Here is a 14744-nt window from a genome sequence, read left to right as displayed (position 1 = left end):
ATATTAGTTCTAATGACAGTGCGTAGGGCTGATATATGTTATCTGTGACTCTTAGCTTTTGCCTGTCAACTTGTGAAGTATGGCGGCTTAATGAGAAACTTGCTTTGTAAAACGAATATTAATTATAAACCTGTCAAGAAGAACATCGTCTTTATATTTGAAAGCAGCATAATAATCCCCAGAACAAGGCTCACAGGGTGGGCTTTCACTATAGTGATGATGATAGTAGCATTGTGAAATGAGCACCACAGAACTATTTTCATTACTATCAACTTTACAATAGATAAAGCAACTCAATCCCCAAAACTCTATATTAATCCGCATTTCCTCGTATTAACTAATTTATCATAGCTATTTTCGCATCGACTTGATATTTAGTTTGTCCTTGATAGTGACGTAAGCAAGGGGTCGCTACGACCCTATTCGACCTCGGTAATGGGAGGTAGCTTGTGTAAGTGGTTTGGATGGAGATAACAAATGCGTGTAATGGGCTTGAAAATGGATGTTAGGCAACATATAGTATCTATTTTGGCAAGATACAGCGTGTAACATAGTGGAAATGTTCAATTATGACATTTATGACCCTAGGGCACTGTAGGTTAGGGGCAATTCATAAATTACGTCATTTCAAATTAGGGGGGGGGGGGGGTCTGGACATCGGATGACGGTAGCATGACGTAAGAGGAAACGGGGTCATTCGAAGCATGATTTTTGGATGATTTTAGGGGGGGGGGGGGGTCAAAAATCGTCGACGTAATTTATGGACAGACCCTTATGTCGGTGAATATTTAATAATTCACGTCTTCTTCTTCTTCAACCTAGCGTTTTCCCGGCCTAGCGCCAGGGTCCACTTTCCTGCTCAGTCTTCTCCACTTTGCCCGGTCTTCGGCAACCTCAGGTGTGAGATTGTTCTCTCGCATGTCCGCTGTCACGACGTCCAGCCAGCGCTTCTTAGGCCTACCGCGGCCGCGTGATCTATTTAATAATTTACGTAATACCTAAAATATAAAAGTAAGTGATGGTTGCCATCAAAACAATATTAATTAACAATGAGCCGATTTCTAAATCAACTGCGTAAAACTAACTTTCAGAGCAATTTTCCTAACTATCCCTACTTTCAATCGTGATTAAGAAGATAGCGAAAGGCCTATTGCAACATAATGACCGTGTTAGATTAATCAGATTTAAACTTTTCTAAATCCACAACAAAACGAATTTAACCTTAGCTGCCTTCTTCCCGAAGTCTGTTAGAGAACAGCATTTCTTACAGAAACTTTCCTCTTTGCCATTAAGTATTCGTAAAAGGACTGTAACAAGTAAGCAGGTCATGTCACTTGATTCCAACACAGCCTACACGGGGGCATAGAGAAATATAGTAGGAATAGAGTGCTCACTCCATACATCAGTTTTGGTACCAAAACGACTATTATTTTCGCAGTCGACATCTAGCATCGAGTAGCGGAATTATCAGTACCGCTACTCGATACTAGAATTCTCTAGTGTCGCGACTCACGAAAATTGTATTGAGCAACAATTTACAACTAATATTAAAAGCAGAAGTCGTTGAAAATAGTGTTCCGGTTAATCTGATTATAATATTATCTGAAAATTGTTGAGCTTTTCGGTCGGTGCTACATCTATTGTCAAGTAGCAGTTCTGATAATTCCGCTACTCGATGCTTCTTTTTGGTACTAAAACTGAAGTATGGAATTGTGCACTCTATGTATTATTTTCTCTATGACGGGGCTCTCAGAGAACAGCGGCACAATGGGCCCGCGAAGCATGCTCAGTTCGACGTGTAGTGCACTCGGCCTATTTATCCGAGCAAGGAGCTTTTGTAGCACGGGTTAAATACACGTTCGTATTTTTTTCGTCCGGACAGATTCGCACTCGTAGATCTCTTTAATCTCCCTGCATCTGTGTTATGTACTGGATACATCAGTATATTACACGGATCCAGGAAGATTCTGCGTCATTGATAAAGTATGAAACTGGGCCTTCCGAGCGATATACTCCATCGGACAGCGGTACATCTTTGTATGATCACAAGAGAGGTATTTGCAAGTGCTTATTAAATATCAAGTACGATGTATCTAGACAGATACGTGTAAAACTTACGGTACAAGATAAAACAAGCGTATAACTTCATAAATAAACATCATAATTATGCGATTACGACCTCATCCACGATACAATGTACGTATTTATTAGCTTTAATACGCTTCATCAATAACAGAGTAATTTAGGAGCGGTCAGTGCCACAGTTATTAATATTCCTGAATATGCCTGATGCATACTGCCGTTCTATTCTTAAATGATTACTCCTCAAGTCTCAATGGCCAAGGAAGTATAAAATATTCCAACCGTTTTGAAGTTGTTATCAAATTATTATCTTATAGACAAAAGGTCTTATATGACATATTCCGCAGCGCAAACCGCTAGCACTTCGACGAGTAATAGGCTACACCATTCGCAGGGGTGAAGCAAATGACGTTGCTCCTATACACTAATAGAGATAGTGCGATCTATGTGCTGTTGGACTAGGCTGGAGCGAGGGTATAGTACATTGTAGGAGAGGACGGAAAACCGCTAAAAGATAGACGAGTGCGTTTGAGGGCCGACACGTTAGTGGAGGACCTCAAATAATACGAGTCCATCTTTAGCGTTTCCGGCCGAGGCATTACATAATGCTTTTCACGACTACTGCGAGGAAATAAGAAAACATTTGCGTAACTATAAGCAGGGGTGCGAAACTCCTGAGATCGGCCAAACTCGGCTACGCTCGGCTCAGCATTGCTCCGAGCAATTATTAGGGTTGGCACCACTTGGACTTCCTTTTGCGTGCACGACCACAGATAAGATAATCACTTGAATTTTGACAACCCTAAATAGCCGAAAGGGATAGTACCATATATTAGAAAGGGATAGCATGATTCGACCCTGAACCGATGTCAAACTTCGGTTTTGTAGGAAGTTTCCTTTCTGTACGGTAGTACTATTATTTATTCTGTGCTATAAGTTAGTAGCCTGCGATTTCTCTGGTAGCAAATTACTAGCCACTGCCTGCATGTGCTGTCTCTTGAATTTCGGTAGGCGTCAGCGTAAGAATATCATTTTCTTAACTGGAAAAACTCATTTTTATAGCGAGCGTAGATACGTGTTTCTTGTGTTTTTTAGTCAAACACAATTTACACTATCCAATTCAGTAAGTATTTTCAGTTCCCGCCTTTTCTACTTTTTTTATCACTTTTAAGAGGCGTTTTTCTGTTATTTGCTTCAAACCGACCGTAAACTTAGAAGCGATTTTGGTAAAAAAAAACACAAACAGCTACAAAAGTAAAAAACGCCTTAACCGTGAACTGAATGGACAATCGTTTAAAAAAAATGACCTGAATGGTTTTGCATTTCTTTTCTTTTAAACAAGAAATTGGTCTTATAAATAACCTAATTTTATTTTTGAAGGAAAAAGTTGCGCTAAAAAAGACCTTTTATTGATATTTATGTTTTAAATGATACTCATTGCTGTAGCGAGCCGTCAAATGACGTCAATGACAGATGATGATAACAATGAAACATTGTAGTAGTGGTGGTCCAGGTGCTACAGCTATTGCCTACTTTCCAGCTTGGTTTTAGACCATCTATTGCCACATTTTCGAACAGTGGCGTGAAAATAAAAGTGTTGCCTTAAGATAGAGGGTGTGGCGAGACGAGAGCTTATGAACGCACCTTGCAGTCTTGCACCTTTGGTGGCTGCATTAGGACAAATTTTATTTTTATGAATAATTCGAGTATATTCGTTTATCGCATTACAATCGATAGATTGACGTCCGGTACAATCATTGAAGTAGAATCAGTAGACTAAACGAAATTATCATTTGATCGACAATCGATGTCGTTATCGCTATTACACCTATCACATACAAACGAAATCATCACGATATCGTGAGATTCGCGTTATTAAATCATTCACTCCCTATTGGTGGGTACAATTATGGAATTTGATTTATGTACCATTTCGTACCTTACCAAAGCCATTAGAGATCTCATTATTGTCACTGTGACAAGGAACGCAATGGTACATAAATCCAATTCCTTGACCGTACTCAGTTGCAACTACATACACTACTATGTACATACGTGTTATGAGCATTATTTGGAAGATTAGTTCACACACTATTAATAATATGAGCTGTGTTGCTATTGTTACTAATAGTATTGATGCATATCATTATACAGAGTCACGGGCAAGCATTTGTATGCATTGTATATTTTCCTTGGTTACTATGAGCTGGAATGCTATCGATTTTATGTACCTACCTTAATATCAATTTATAATAGGAAAAGTTTAAATAAACCTCAAATATGTTTGTTCCATTCATATTTCTACGGTTTGTTCAAACAAAAAGTAATACTTAACATGAAAACTACCGATACCATTTACATAAAACACAAACTAAGTCATCTTGTAAAATCAGGCATTTTGCAACTCTTCTGAAATCATTTGGGTCCCATTTGATTTTGACACTGAAAGAACATTAAGATGCAGAATTGCAGATCTTCAGAGCGAACCAGTCTCATGTTACTTTTATCTAACCTCCTACCACATTGAACTACCACAATAGGATCAAGCATAGAAAAGAATAGACGATATGCGAATAGACATGTCATCAATCTCAAACAGTTATAAGTTATAACACTTATAACCGTTATATTCAACTTGCTAGAAACAATGGAAAGTGACAAAATAATCGATGTACGATTTCCCACGCCCGCCGCTTAGAGACAGGCTGTCAATATTACCCAATGGCCTTAAATAGAAGTGCGTAGGTACAACTGTAGGTATGTATAAAACAGTCCCGTTATATAGGTAGATTCTGACGACAGACAATTAGCCTAAACTGATGGATACTATATAGGACCGTGAAATTAGAATCATATACACTACAAATGTTTTAGAGTTTCCCTAAGAAAGGATTTTAAGAAAAAAAAGGATATATACGTAATTTTTTCTAGGAAGTTAGTGCCTTCACAATCTACAAAGTAAACAATTAGAGCGGGAAGACAAGGGGCAGTGTCGCGCCTTTGTATATCATTCAGGCCTTTAACATCTTGACAGATGATTTATGCAGCGTCTGTAAGCGAGGAACAACGTCTCTCGTGGCTGTATAAGCCAATGCGGGACCGGCATTTGCGACCGCATTTATGGCAGCTGAAGCAGGGAGCCATGTCGGCACCATCAGGTGGATTGTGCCTCTTTGCGCGTTTTCGGGCAAGGTCTTGGAACCATGCGTTGTCGTGAATTTCGCGACCTTTCGCGATGGTACCCCTCCATCCATCGCGATCTGACGCGAGCTCCTCCCAAGTGTCCCTATCGATATCAAAAGCGACCATGTCGCGTTTCGCGCAGTCCTTAAAACGCAGCAAGGGACGTCCAATGCGGCGCTTTTTAAATGCTATCTGGCTCAACATAATCTGCCTAGGCAAACGAGTGCTATCCATACGCTGCACATGCCCAAGCCACCGCAAGCGCCTCTGTTTCAGCAGGGCGGTGATGCTAGGAAGCTGTGCAATTTCCAGGACTCTCTCGTTAGTGACCCTGTCCTTCCAAGTGATGTTGAGGATACTCCGAAGACAGCGCATGTGAAAGGTGTTTAGTCGACGTTCCTGATTAGCGTACGACGTCCAGGTTTCGGCTCCGTACAAGAGCGTGCTCAGGACGCAAGTTTGATAAACAATCATCTTGGTCCTGATAGTAAGATGTTTGTTATTCCACACTCTTGTACGCAGCCTGCCGAACGTCGTGGCCGCCCTGCCGATGCCTGCCTATATAGCCCTACCTATACCATAAACGGACCTGTTATGAACTCTATTACAATGAGCTAGTCTACGAAACTTCCGTGTGTTCATTTGTATGTGCATGGCATGTCCCCTTAACTCCCAATGATCCACTACGCACTAATGACTCATTAACGGCAGATGGGACAGCCCGCGACGGATTACTCATCAGCATCTGATACTTGGCAGCAATTGACGTTCTATTCTTTACGGTGATCTGTCGGCCGACGTCAGCGGATGTCGATTCTAAATGATTGGCGGTTTATTTTTGAGTTGGTCCTGGTATGATGTATAAAAACTTACTTTAGAGCAATTTGTCGTAGTCGTGATGCTTTGGCAGATTAACCCTGGCATTGAGTCGAGTTTTCAATACAATGTCGTGTCAATCAAATTGCTATGCCGAGTTTTCGACTGCCAAAACATTCTCTTCATTATTATTAATAATAACCAAAAAATTATAACTCCCCAAAAACACGCGTGGTGAAAATTCATCATGAACCATTAAAAAAATGTGAGGATGTCACGTCCTACCTAACCAGACTTGAAATCGAGGACTTTGGAAGCTACACACACCGCATACACGAAAAACTTTGGGCAACAATATATGAAAAACATTTTTCTCTCTCGGATTCCGTTGTACCTACATAACACATATAAGCTGTTGTTGGACCCATAACAGTACTCTACGGACCGCGAAATGAATAGGTATACCTACTCAACCTTTCCAAGAAAAATTGAAAGTTTCATACATTTCAACAATTTAGAACTCAAAGTCTTTTGTGTTTATTTTCTAAACCTTGTTTAATCGTAATCGTAAAATTTCGAGTGACGTGAATATTCATTCATCGTCTGGTTTATTAACGTTATGCACTGAGTGACAAGCGGCGGGATAGTAAATGGGTCATACGCGTGATAAGTCAGGGCGCGCCGGTCCGTCGACCCCGTCGGTTGATTACCAGTACTTGGGGAAGAGGGAGGTCCGTTGGCCGTTTAAAGGGCATAGTAAAGATAGCTAAAAACATCCATTTCTGACCAAATAAAGTCATGAATTAAGAATAAAGGTGCCTGTAGAAGTGTGTCAGCTTATTTTATTAGAAGCATTTAGTACAAGTTACATTTCTATACTCCAATCGGTTTCTAGTTTCTATGAGGAAATTTGAATTAATTCCTGAAGACGTTAAAGTGCATTTTATGTTCCTCCCTGGCATATAACAAGTTTTCTGTCGGCTCGTAATGTTAATCGCAAATTTGTCCCGGCGAGTATTAGAACTAGGTAGTACTATTAGTTATTCTGTGCTATTATTAGAGAATAACAATCGCTAGGATGCTGCAAGTATCTTATAAGCCCAATGTTCCCATATCGTTCAAGTTTCCGCTTCATGTGTTCGCATAAAATTTATCACGTTCCTGCGGCTCTGATATCAGCGAATAGCAGCGCCGTGCACTTGACTTATTTGGCATCCAATTTTGTAAAGCTTGCTTATTGGTTGGGGGCGTTGAGGCGAAATGCCATTGATCACATTTCTTTGGCCAATATTATCCGAAATCCGATCAGCTTTTTCTCTCCAATGGTGCGGTTGCCAGCACTTTGTAATACCTATTCGTCTTATTAGAATGTCGTGCAAATATCGTCGCGAAAACTCAAATTTCGAACCTGCTATAAATCATATTCACATTTCATGATAATTGTCACAATTAAATGACAAGTGGCAACCAATAGTGATAAATTCAACCCAGACTATACTCTGTATCTTTAGGTATTTAAATAAAAGTAAACAAAATCTACCCTCAAATGGCTCCTTAAGCCAGTTGAGGGTAGATGAAAACATTACATGATCAAATTATGTAGGTTAAAATCAGGCCGTTCAGTGACAGATCCAGGCGGTTGGTTTTATATTTGGTTGGTTAACCAATAAATGTTAGAACTACCCGAAAATGTACAAATTGTTTGTTTACTTTTATTTAAATACCTAAAGATACAAACTATAAATTTAATGTTGTTTTCATCTCACCATATTTTAAAATATGTCACCTAATTGAGAAAAGTGTAACCGCAAGGTGTAATTCTGCACGATTGCAGTTCCATATCACGTCACATTAGGAAAATAACTGTATCTCGTTGCTGCAGTAATTTGATATGAAATGCAGTAGAAAGTGCTGTCATGTAACAGCATTATGAAATTAATTCACAACTCTGAGATAGACATGTTTATGTCACGTTTGTAGGTCTTAATTAAAATTTAATGAATTCGCCAGTTTTGTACGTTTAACTATCTCTGTTCTGTAATTTTAGCTCAGCACATTTCTTTGTATTTAAGCATACTCTGCTAACACAAAGTAAATTGTCATGTCGCCCTCATTTAGGGTATAGTCTGTTCGGAAAGAGAAGAGTCGTGGAATGTATTGGGCCCCATACATTCCACGACTCTTCTCTTTCCGCACAAACTCTACGCCTGAACTCGTTGAAAAGGGGAAAGCCTTTGAGATGCTGGCTGGATGTTGCGAAGAATGACATCCATGCCTGTGGTCTTATAAAAAAAGAACACCGAAAATCGCACAAAGTGGAGGAGAAAATGTAGAAAAGGCGCATAGAGTTCTTTGGCCAATATTATTGACCGACAATTCTGCAACGAGTTTGATAGCATACGCAGTGCAAGTGTTATTATTTAAAAACGTCAAACTTCTATGAAATTATAACGTATAAATAACACTTGCACTGCGTGTGCTATCAAAATCGTTGCAGACTTGTCTTGGTCTAACTCTAACGGGTTCCAAAGTAGCATCTGAGATGCAACCGCGATAAACGCTAGGATGAGCGAGAGAGAAAGAGACATTATTATTTTAAAGACCGCACCTTCGTGAATGAATCTAAGGTGCTTCTAGCACTCTAGCAGTTCTTTAGCTGCTCGATTGATTTGTCAAGGACAAACCAACACTTCGCATTTGTAATATTAGGAATGGCTTGCATACTTAGAGCATTTAGTAACTGGAGACGTCATGGTTGTCATCAACCGACGAAAAAAAAAACGGAGGAGGTTCTCAAGTCGACGCGTATATTTTTTTCTGTATAAAACAGTCTGCCAATTTTTGCTATTTCTACATGATTTGTACGTAACGTACAAGTAGCCATGTCAGTCCAGTCCATACAAAAGTTTGCACAATTGTGCAAGGTTTTCAGCAGAGGGGTAAGCTCTTAAAGGCGACTCCAGTTATTAAATGCTCTAAGCTTGCGTATGACGTACGACATGATGTAATCAAAAACATACCCACTTTTTTATCAAAATAAAGCTACTTCCGCTTGTACGCTGCAGTCATCGCGGAAATGAATACGATTTCGTTTCAAGTGTTTATTGCAGTAAACGTATTTTACTAAAGTTTATGTAAATTATCATGTACAAAACCTTTTCCTTTTTTGAAGTTGTTTTAAAGTGTAGCCTGTCTCACCCGCCACCCGCAGTTTAAAATGAGCGATTGAATTCATATCTTATTCATGAGAAACGGCTCGCTAGCATCATAAGAATACGTATGCATGTACATGCAAATGCTGTTAAAAACATAACCCTTCATTTGGGCCGTAGTTGAGTTAAAAATACGGCGCTATGACTCGGAAATGCTTGGAATTATTCATTATTCAAGCAGTCCATGCTATGTTGACTCAATGTACATCAGTTTTGGTACCAAAACGACTATTATTTTCGTAGTAGACATTCAGCATCGAGTAGCGGAATTCTCAGAAATATACTTTAAACGCACAGAAAATTGCAACAATTTACAATAAACATAATAGTAACTAAAACCTTTCCTATAAATTGCAATGAACAAACGCAAACTTTGACAGTTACAGCATCGCCGTGCACAAAACGCATAGTCCATTACTATTTACAATAGATTCAATTTATTAGTTGTATTGTGTCGGTTGTTTATAACGACCTTTGGACCAGGATATAAAGCGTAGACTATTAATTAGAATCCTGCAATACTGGAAGGTAATCCATTAGCACTGCAGCGGTTACGATAATTTTCCCGTTTAAATGCGACTGTCTAGTACCAAAACTAGAGCCAAATTTTCAGTGTGAATTTTAATAAGTACTCCAAAAGTCCAAAGTTATATAGTTTACGAGTATAGCAGTGGAGTTAAATGCATAGTTGAAAATAACAACCGTGTAGTAAACAAAGCAGACCGGTTGACAAACGGACATTCAGCAATTAGTACCTGCTAATACGCCTACATTCGACGACGTAATAAAAAACTTTCAGTAGGTAGGTACCTATACGTGATAGATAACATGTTTCCCATACGTGATTTCGATTATCTTTGGGTATTGGGTATTTAACTATTTACAACAGCTTTCTTAAACCTACTCTCGTGTAGGTGCAATAGTAATAAATTAAAAGTTTAAAAAACACTATAAAAACACGCTTTACGTGACCTTTCTCACAAGTTGTGTGCCTATCTTCCGGCTTCATCATCAGATCAGTTCGACAGTACCATATATTGTATTGTCAACAGAACTACATACAGCTGCCAATATTCATGACGCTACGATCCTTGGAAGATGGTTAAATTAGTTACCTTAGATTCCATTACATAGTTACATACAGGTCGACCTAATAAAAGCGTGTTAAAAAGATAGTTTGTGATAGCACTGATAGGTCTACCCTACCGACAAAGTTTGTAAGTACGCGACTAACACCTTGGCGACGAAACGCACACTTCGAGCGTGCACCTTCGACTCTGAGGCCGACCACCTTACATTGGTTAGAACAGATGTATGGCGCTCGACGCCATCGCCGAGCGTACAGGCTCGAAGCGTGCGTTCCGTGGCCCTCAGGTAAGACAAGATTGATCTAGCAGTCAATCCTAGAATATAGGCACAATGTATGATGAACCATATATCCATGCAACAGAGTTTAATAGGAATAAAGTGTATGCCCTTACCTTACAGTCCTTGTGCCTGTAGCACCAGGTGCACCCGAACAGGAGCCCTACGGCCGTGACTATGAGCGCCAGCGCCGGCACAGCCGCGTACAGGCTGCCCCCCTTCCATCCTGCCGGGATTGACCCGTTTGTGTCTGAAACAAATAATAAACTCTAGTGTTCCATTCCATAGCATACCAGTGGCCCAACCCTGAACCGTTTCGTTCGTTGGTCTATTTGTCTCGTCGCTCGAATATGCAAGATTGCTATTCCCTAACTCCAACAATGAAATGTTTCGATTTTCGCGGTAGACACTCAGAATTTACACTAAAAGCCAACCAATTTCACGGCAAAACAAAACGATGACGTATAAATAATGGCATCAAAAATAATAAGAAAATAAATAATCTTTATCAAATCTCCGATTAAAACTTAAAGAATTTAAAGTATCTTCCCTCATGTGTTGGTAAGCTTCCAACAAATACCACTCTCAGTATGCAGCAACTGAATGGCATGCTGTAGACATACCAAGCATAGTTTTTGTAGGAAATCTACAGACTGTGATAATAACATAATTAACATAATTTTGACGAATGTAGCAAATTTATAGTGTAATTTTCATCTTGAAATAAAGAAATCTAATTGAGAAAGAGCTTGGTGTAATCTCTTGCTTTCCAGATAGACCCGCCTGTTGCTATCTCTATTGCACGCGCATAATTATATTGCTGTCCCGCCCATGACGCTGGTTATCAATGTCACTGTGCGAGTTATCTGCAAAGCGTCTCTTCTTTAGTATTAAGTTATAGTTTAGTCTGGTCAGTGGGGAGACACTCCTGACTTCCGGCAAACTCGGCTCCGTTCGGCTCAGCATTGCTCCAAGCTATTATTAGAGTTGACACAACTTGACGTCCGTTTGCGTGTCTTTATTATCTTATATGTGGTCGTGCGACCACATATAAGATAATTACTTGAATTTTGACAACCCTAAATAGTCGAAAGGGATAGTGCCATAAGTTAGAAAGGGATATCATGAATCAACCCTGAATTGCTGTCAAACTTGGGTTTTGTAGGAAGTGTCCTTTCTGAACGGTAGTAATATTACTTATTCTGTGGTCTGGTGTCAATATATAACTTTCTGGCGTAAAAAATAAATTTGATTGAAAAATGGTTCTAATAGTATACACTAATCCGGTTGGGCAAAAACTGGCCTCCGGATTATTATCATCAAAATTTTTATTGTATAATATTTTATTTATTTCATTTCATTATTTCAAATTACAATTTGCACCTTACAGCTATAGCTATTATCAAAGCGGTTCAAATTGAAATACATTTATAAAACGTCCCCTGCTGAGTCTTTCTTAGAATGACTTTATTTTCACATTTCAAAGTTGGCACCTCCTGTAACTGGACGTAATCTGACACGCCTACCCCATAAACTATCTATTATGATAAGGTATCAAATGTATCTTCCTTCCGTCTGTCAGTAAAATGAACATGGCACAGTAAAAGATCTTCTTACTAAACCTAATAGATTGCTGATCAACAACACCAGCTAACAGGTATCTTTAACTTTCAAAATTAAATAAATTTTTAAATATTAAATACATATTTGCAACCACAATGACGAAAAGAGATGGCAAGTATAAAAATTTATAACTTTTAAGCTCAATGTACAGTCCCAGCAAGCATGAAACTTGTCATGCATGTCATGCTTTGTAAGTTATGTATATAAGAATTTTTTTTAAGTGGAAACAACTTGTTAATGTCAAGTGGGTATTTCCCCACCTTTTTCACACTTCTGTGTCCCATTTTCCAGTTTATCGTTGCTGCAGCTGGTTGGTTAAAGCACAGATAAGTAATAGTACTACTGTACAGAAAGGAAACTTCCTACAAAATCAAAGTTTGACAGCGGGTCAGTGACACTTCATGCTGTCTCTTTCTTATGTATGGTACTATGGTCCCTTTCAGCTATTTAGGGACGTCATGTTGTATCAACCCTTATAATTGCTTGGAGCAATGCTGAGCCGAATGGAGCCGAGAATGCCCGAAAAGAAGTTTCGCATCCCTAGTTAAAGTAACAAAATTTACATCTTGTCTTCCGGATGGGACTATACTTTTTCTGGACAATTTAGGATTTCCTAACACAGAGGACAAACTAGACTTTATTAACTATTTATCTCTATGTTATTGACAAGTTATTGATCTTTTCTGATTATTTTATTAGAGTAGCATTCCTAGAATTAAGTATAATGTTGTTATTTAAAATATTAACTTAGCTACTTTTACAGTTCTTTAGTTTAACAATTACAAAAGTTTCAGAAGTTAGATTTTAGTGAATTCCAATAAGGATAGGAATAGATAATTTCCCAAAATGAGGGTATTCTGTTTTCGAATAATTGTGTGAATACCTGTTAATGTAATGTTCCAAAATAGAATTTGCAAATTACTATACAATTTAATAATGTAATGTTTAACAGTGATGTAGAAATGTAGAGTACAATCAATTTAGTGGTGGTGTTATCATTTATATACTGCCTACCATCAGGAATAAATGTTGGTATTCTTGGTGTTCAATTTACAATAGATTTATCTTATATGTTAATAGTACAATAGTTTGCAATGCCTTGTCATCTATCTGCGACTGGATTTAGCATATGAATACGTAGTTTTTACTAGTAAATTAGCAAAAACATGATAATATGAAGTGTAAATTGACTTACTGTGCGGGTAGCTGTGCGGCGTCGAACGCAGCGGCAATCCCTGCCCAAAGTGTGCGCCGGTCAAGGCCACTAACAACACCACCCATAACTTATCCATCATTGTAACATTATTTGCACAGCCGCATAATTTTTCGTTTCATTATTTATTATCTTCCGAACATCACCACAACACAAAAAATACACAGTCCATCACAGCTTTGTGAAACGAAAAAACACTAATTTATCCTACAATTCACAATGTAAATTTTACAAAACATTCACTTATTGTCTCACGATTATTTGTTGCACTTCAAACTTCGAATTTATTATAAATTTCATGCACATTTACATAAAAATTGCGCAACCCACAGCTGTACCAAACGCCATTTTTCTAATTCGATGTTGCCACACTATTCATTAAATTTCAATAAATTCCAACTCCAATGACGACTAATAATTTACGTATGGCAATGTCAAAATAAAAGTGGCCTAAACATGGCCTAAATTTTCCAAAATTTTACTCTCATCAACCAATTTCACATTTTTTTTTAATTCTTTGAAAAACAATATGAAATATCAATAAATGTGTGTCTAATAAAGACCAAGTAAATTATGAATATAATTGGTACATACGTGAGTAAATGCCTTAAGTAAACAACAGCTGTCATTGTCAGTTTCGTGACTGTCTGACTGTCAAAAAAAAACAGCAAAATAAAAGAAGAATTCGGAGATTTCTCAAAATGTTCTAAAGATCTAAAAATACTCTAAAAACGAATCAAAACTTAACATGGTTATATGGCGAAACGATCATTCAACTTCAGTTAATCTCAAATGCTTGTAAACATTGCTTCACAATAAATATAACCTTAAAACACATGTACGGTTCAAGTGTATTTAGATTAGCTAGAACAAGTAGCGTTCGTTATTTCAAGAACGGTAGTAATAAAAAACTGTTGGAATTTCTAGCCAACATGCCGAAGGCTAACACTGCGCGGATAGCGGAGGCGCAGCAGCAGCGACAGACCATCTCGAAGAAGGGCGAGAAATACGGCCCTAGCACCGTTTATTTACAAGTGCTGGGCTCTGGCGCTCGTGGCGTACCTAATACGCTCTATCTCTTCACTGATCAGAAACGGTAAGTGAATAACATTCAATATGCTACAAGCAGTAACACATGTACTGCATAGCTTGTAGAATAGCGTTTCTTTTTTTGTAATGGCATATGTTTAGCTTATTTTTAAATTAATCTTTTCGATGGTCATTTCTTTAAACAACTAGTTAAAATATTT

General features: G+C 38.3%; 2 protein-coding genes across 5 annotated transcripts in view; one reads left to right on the top strand and one right to left on the bottom strand.

Moving 5' to 3' along the window:
* The window catches only part of LOC134791367 (uncharacterized), a 106265-nt gene extending 92404 nt beyond the window's left edge, over window positions 1–13861 (bottom strand). For 3 of the 4 annotated variants that reach the window (XR_010144295.1, XR_010144297.1, XR_010144296.1), the window contains exons 1-2: window positions 13477–13861; window positions 10775–10908 (exon numbers count right to left, since the gene is read on the bottom strand). Coding sequence is in view for 1 of the 4 variants with exons in the window: in XM_063762376.1 (XP_063618446.1) it covers window positions 10775–10908; window positions 13477–13576 (234 nt within the window). In the remaining 3 variants the exon portion in view is untranslated. The remainder of the gene's footprint in view (window positions 1–10774; window positions 10909–13476) is intronic. The other variant, XM_063762376.1, reaches the window with a different exon arrangement.
* Window positions 13862–14149: 288 nt separating this feature from the next.
* The window catches only part of LOC134791370 (ribonuclease Z, mitochondrial), a 34120-nt gene continuing 33525 nt past the window's right edge, over window positions 14150–14744 (top strand). Inside the window, exon 1 of the mRNA XM_063762381.1 lies at window positions 14150–14590. Within this exon, the coding sequence (XP_063618451.1) occupies window positions 14331–14590 (260 nt within the window). The 5' untranslated portion in view covers window positions 14150–14330. The remainder of the gene's footprint in view (window positions 14591–14744) is intronic.

Source organism: Cydia splendana, chromosome 6 (genome assembly GCF_910591565.1).
Source record: "Cydia splendana chromosome 6, ilCydSple1.2, whole genome shotgun sequence".
Taxonomy (NCBI): domain Eukaryota; kingdom Metazoa; phylum Arthropoda; class Insecta; order Lepidoptera; family Tortricidae; genus Cydia; species Cydia splendana.
This window is presented reverse-complemented; position numbering and strand designations above follow the sequence as displayed.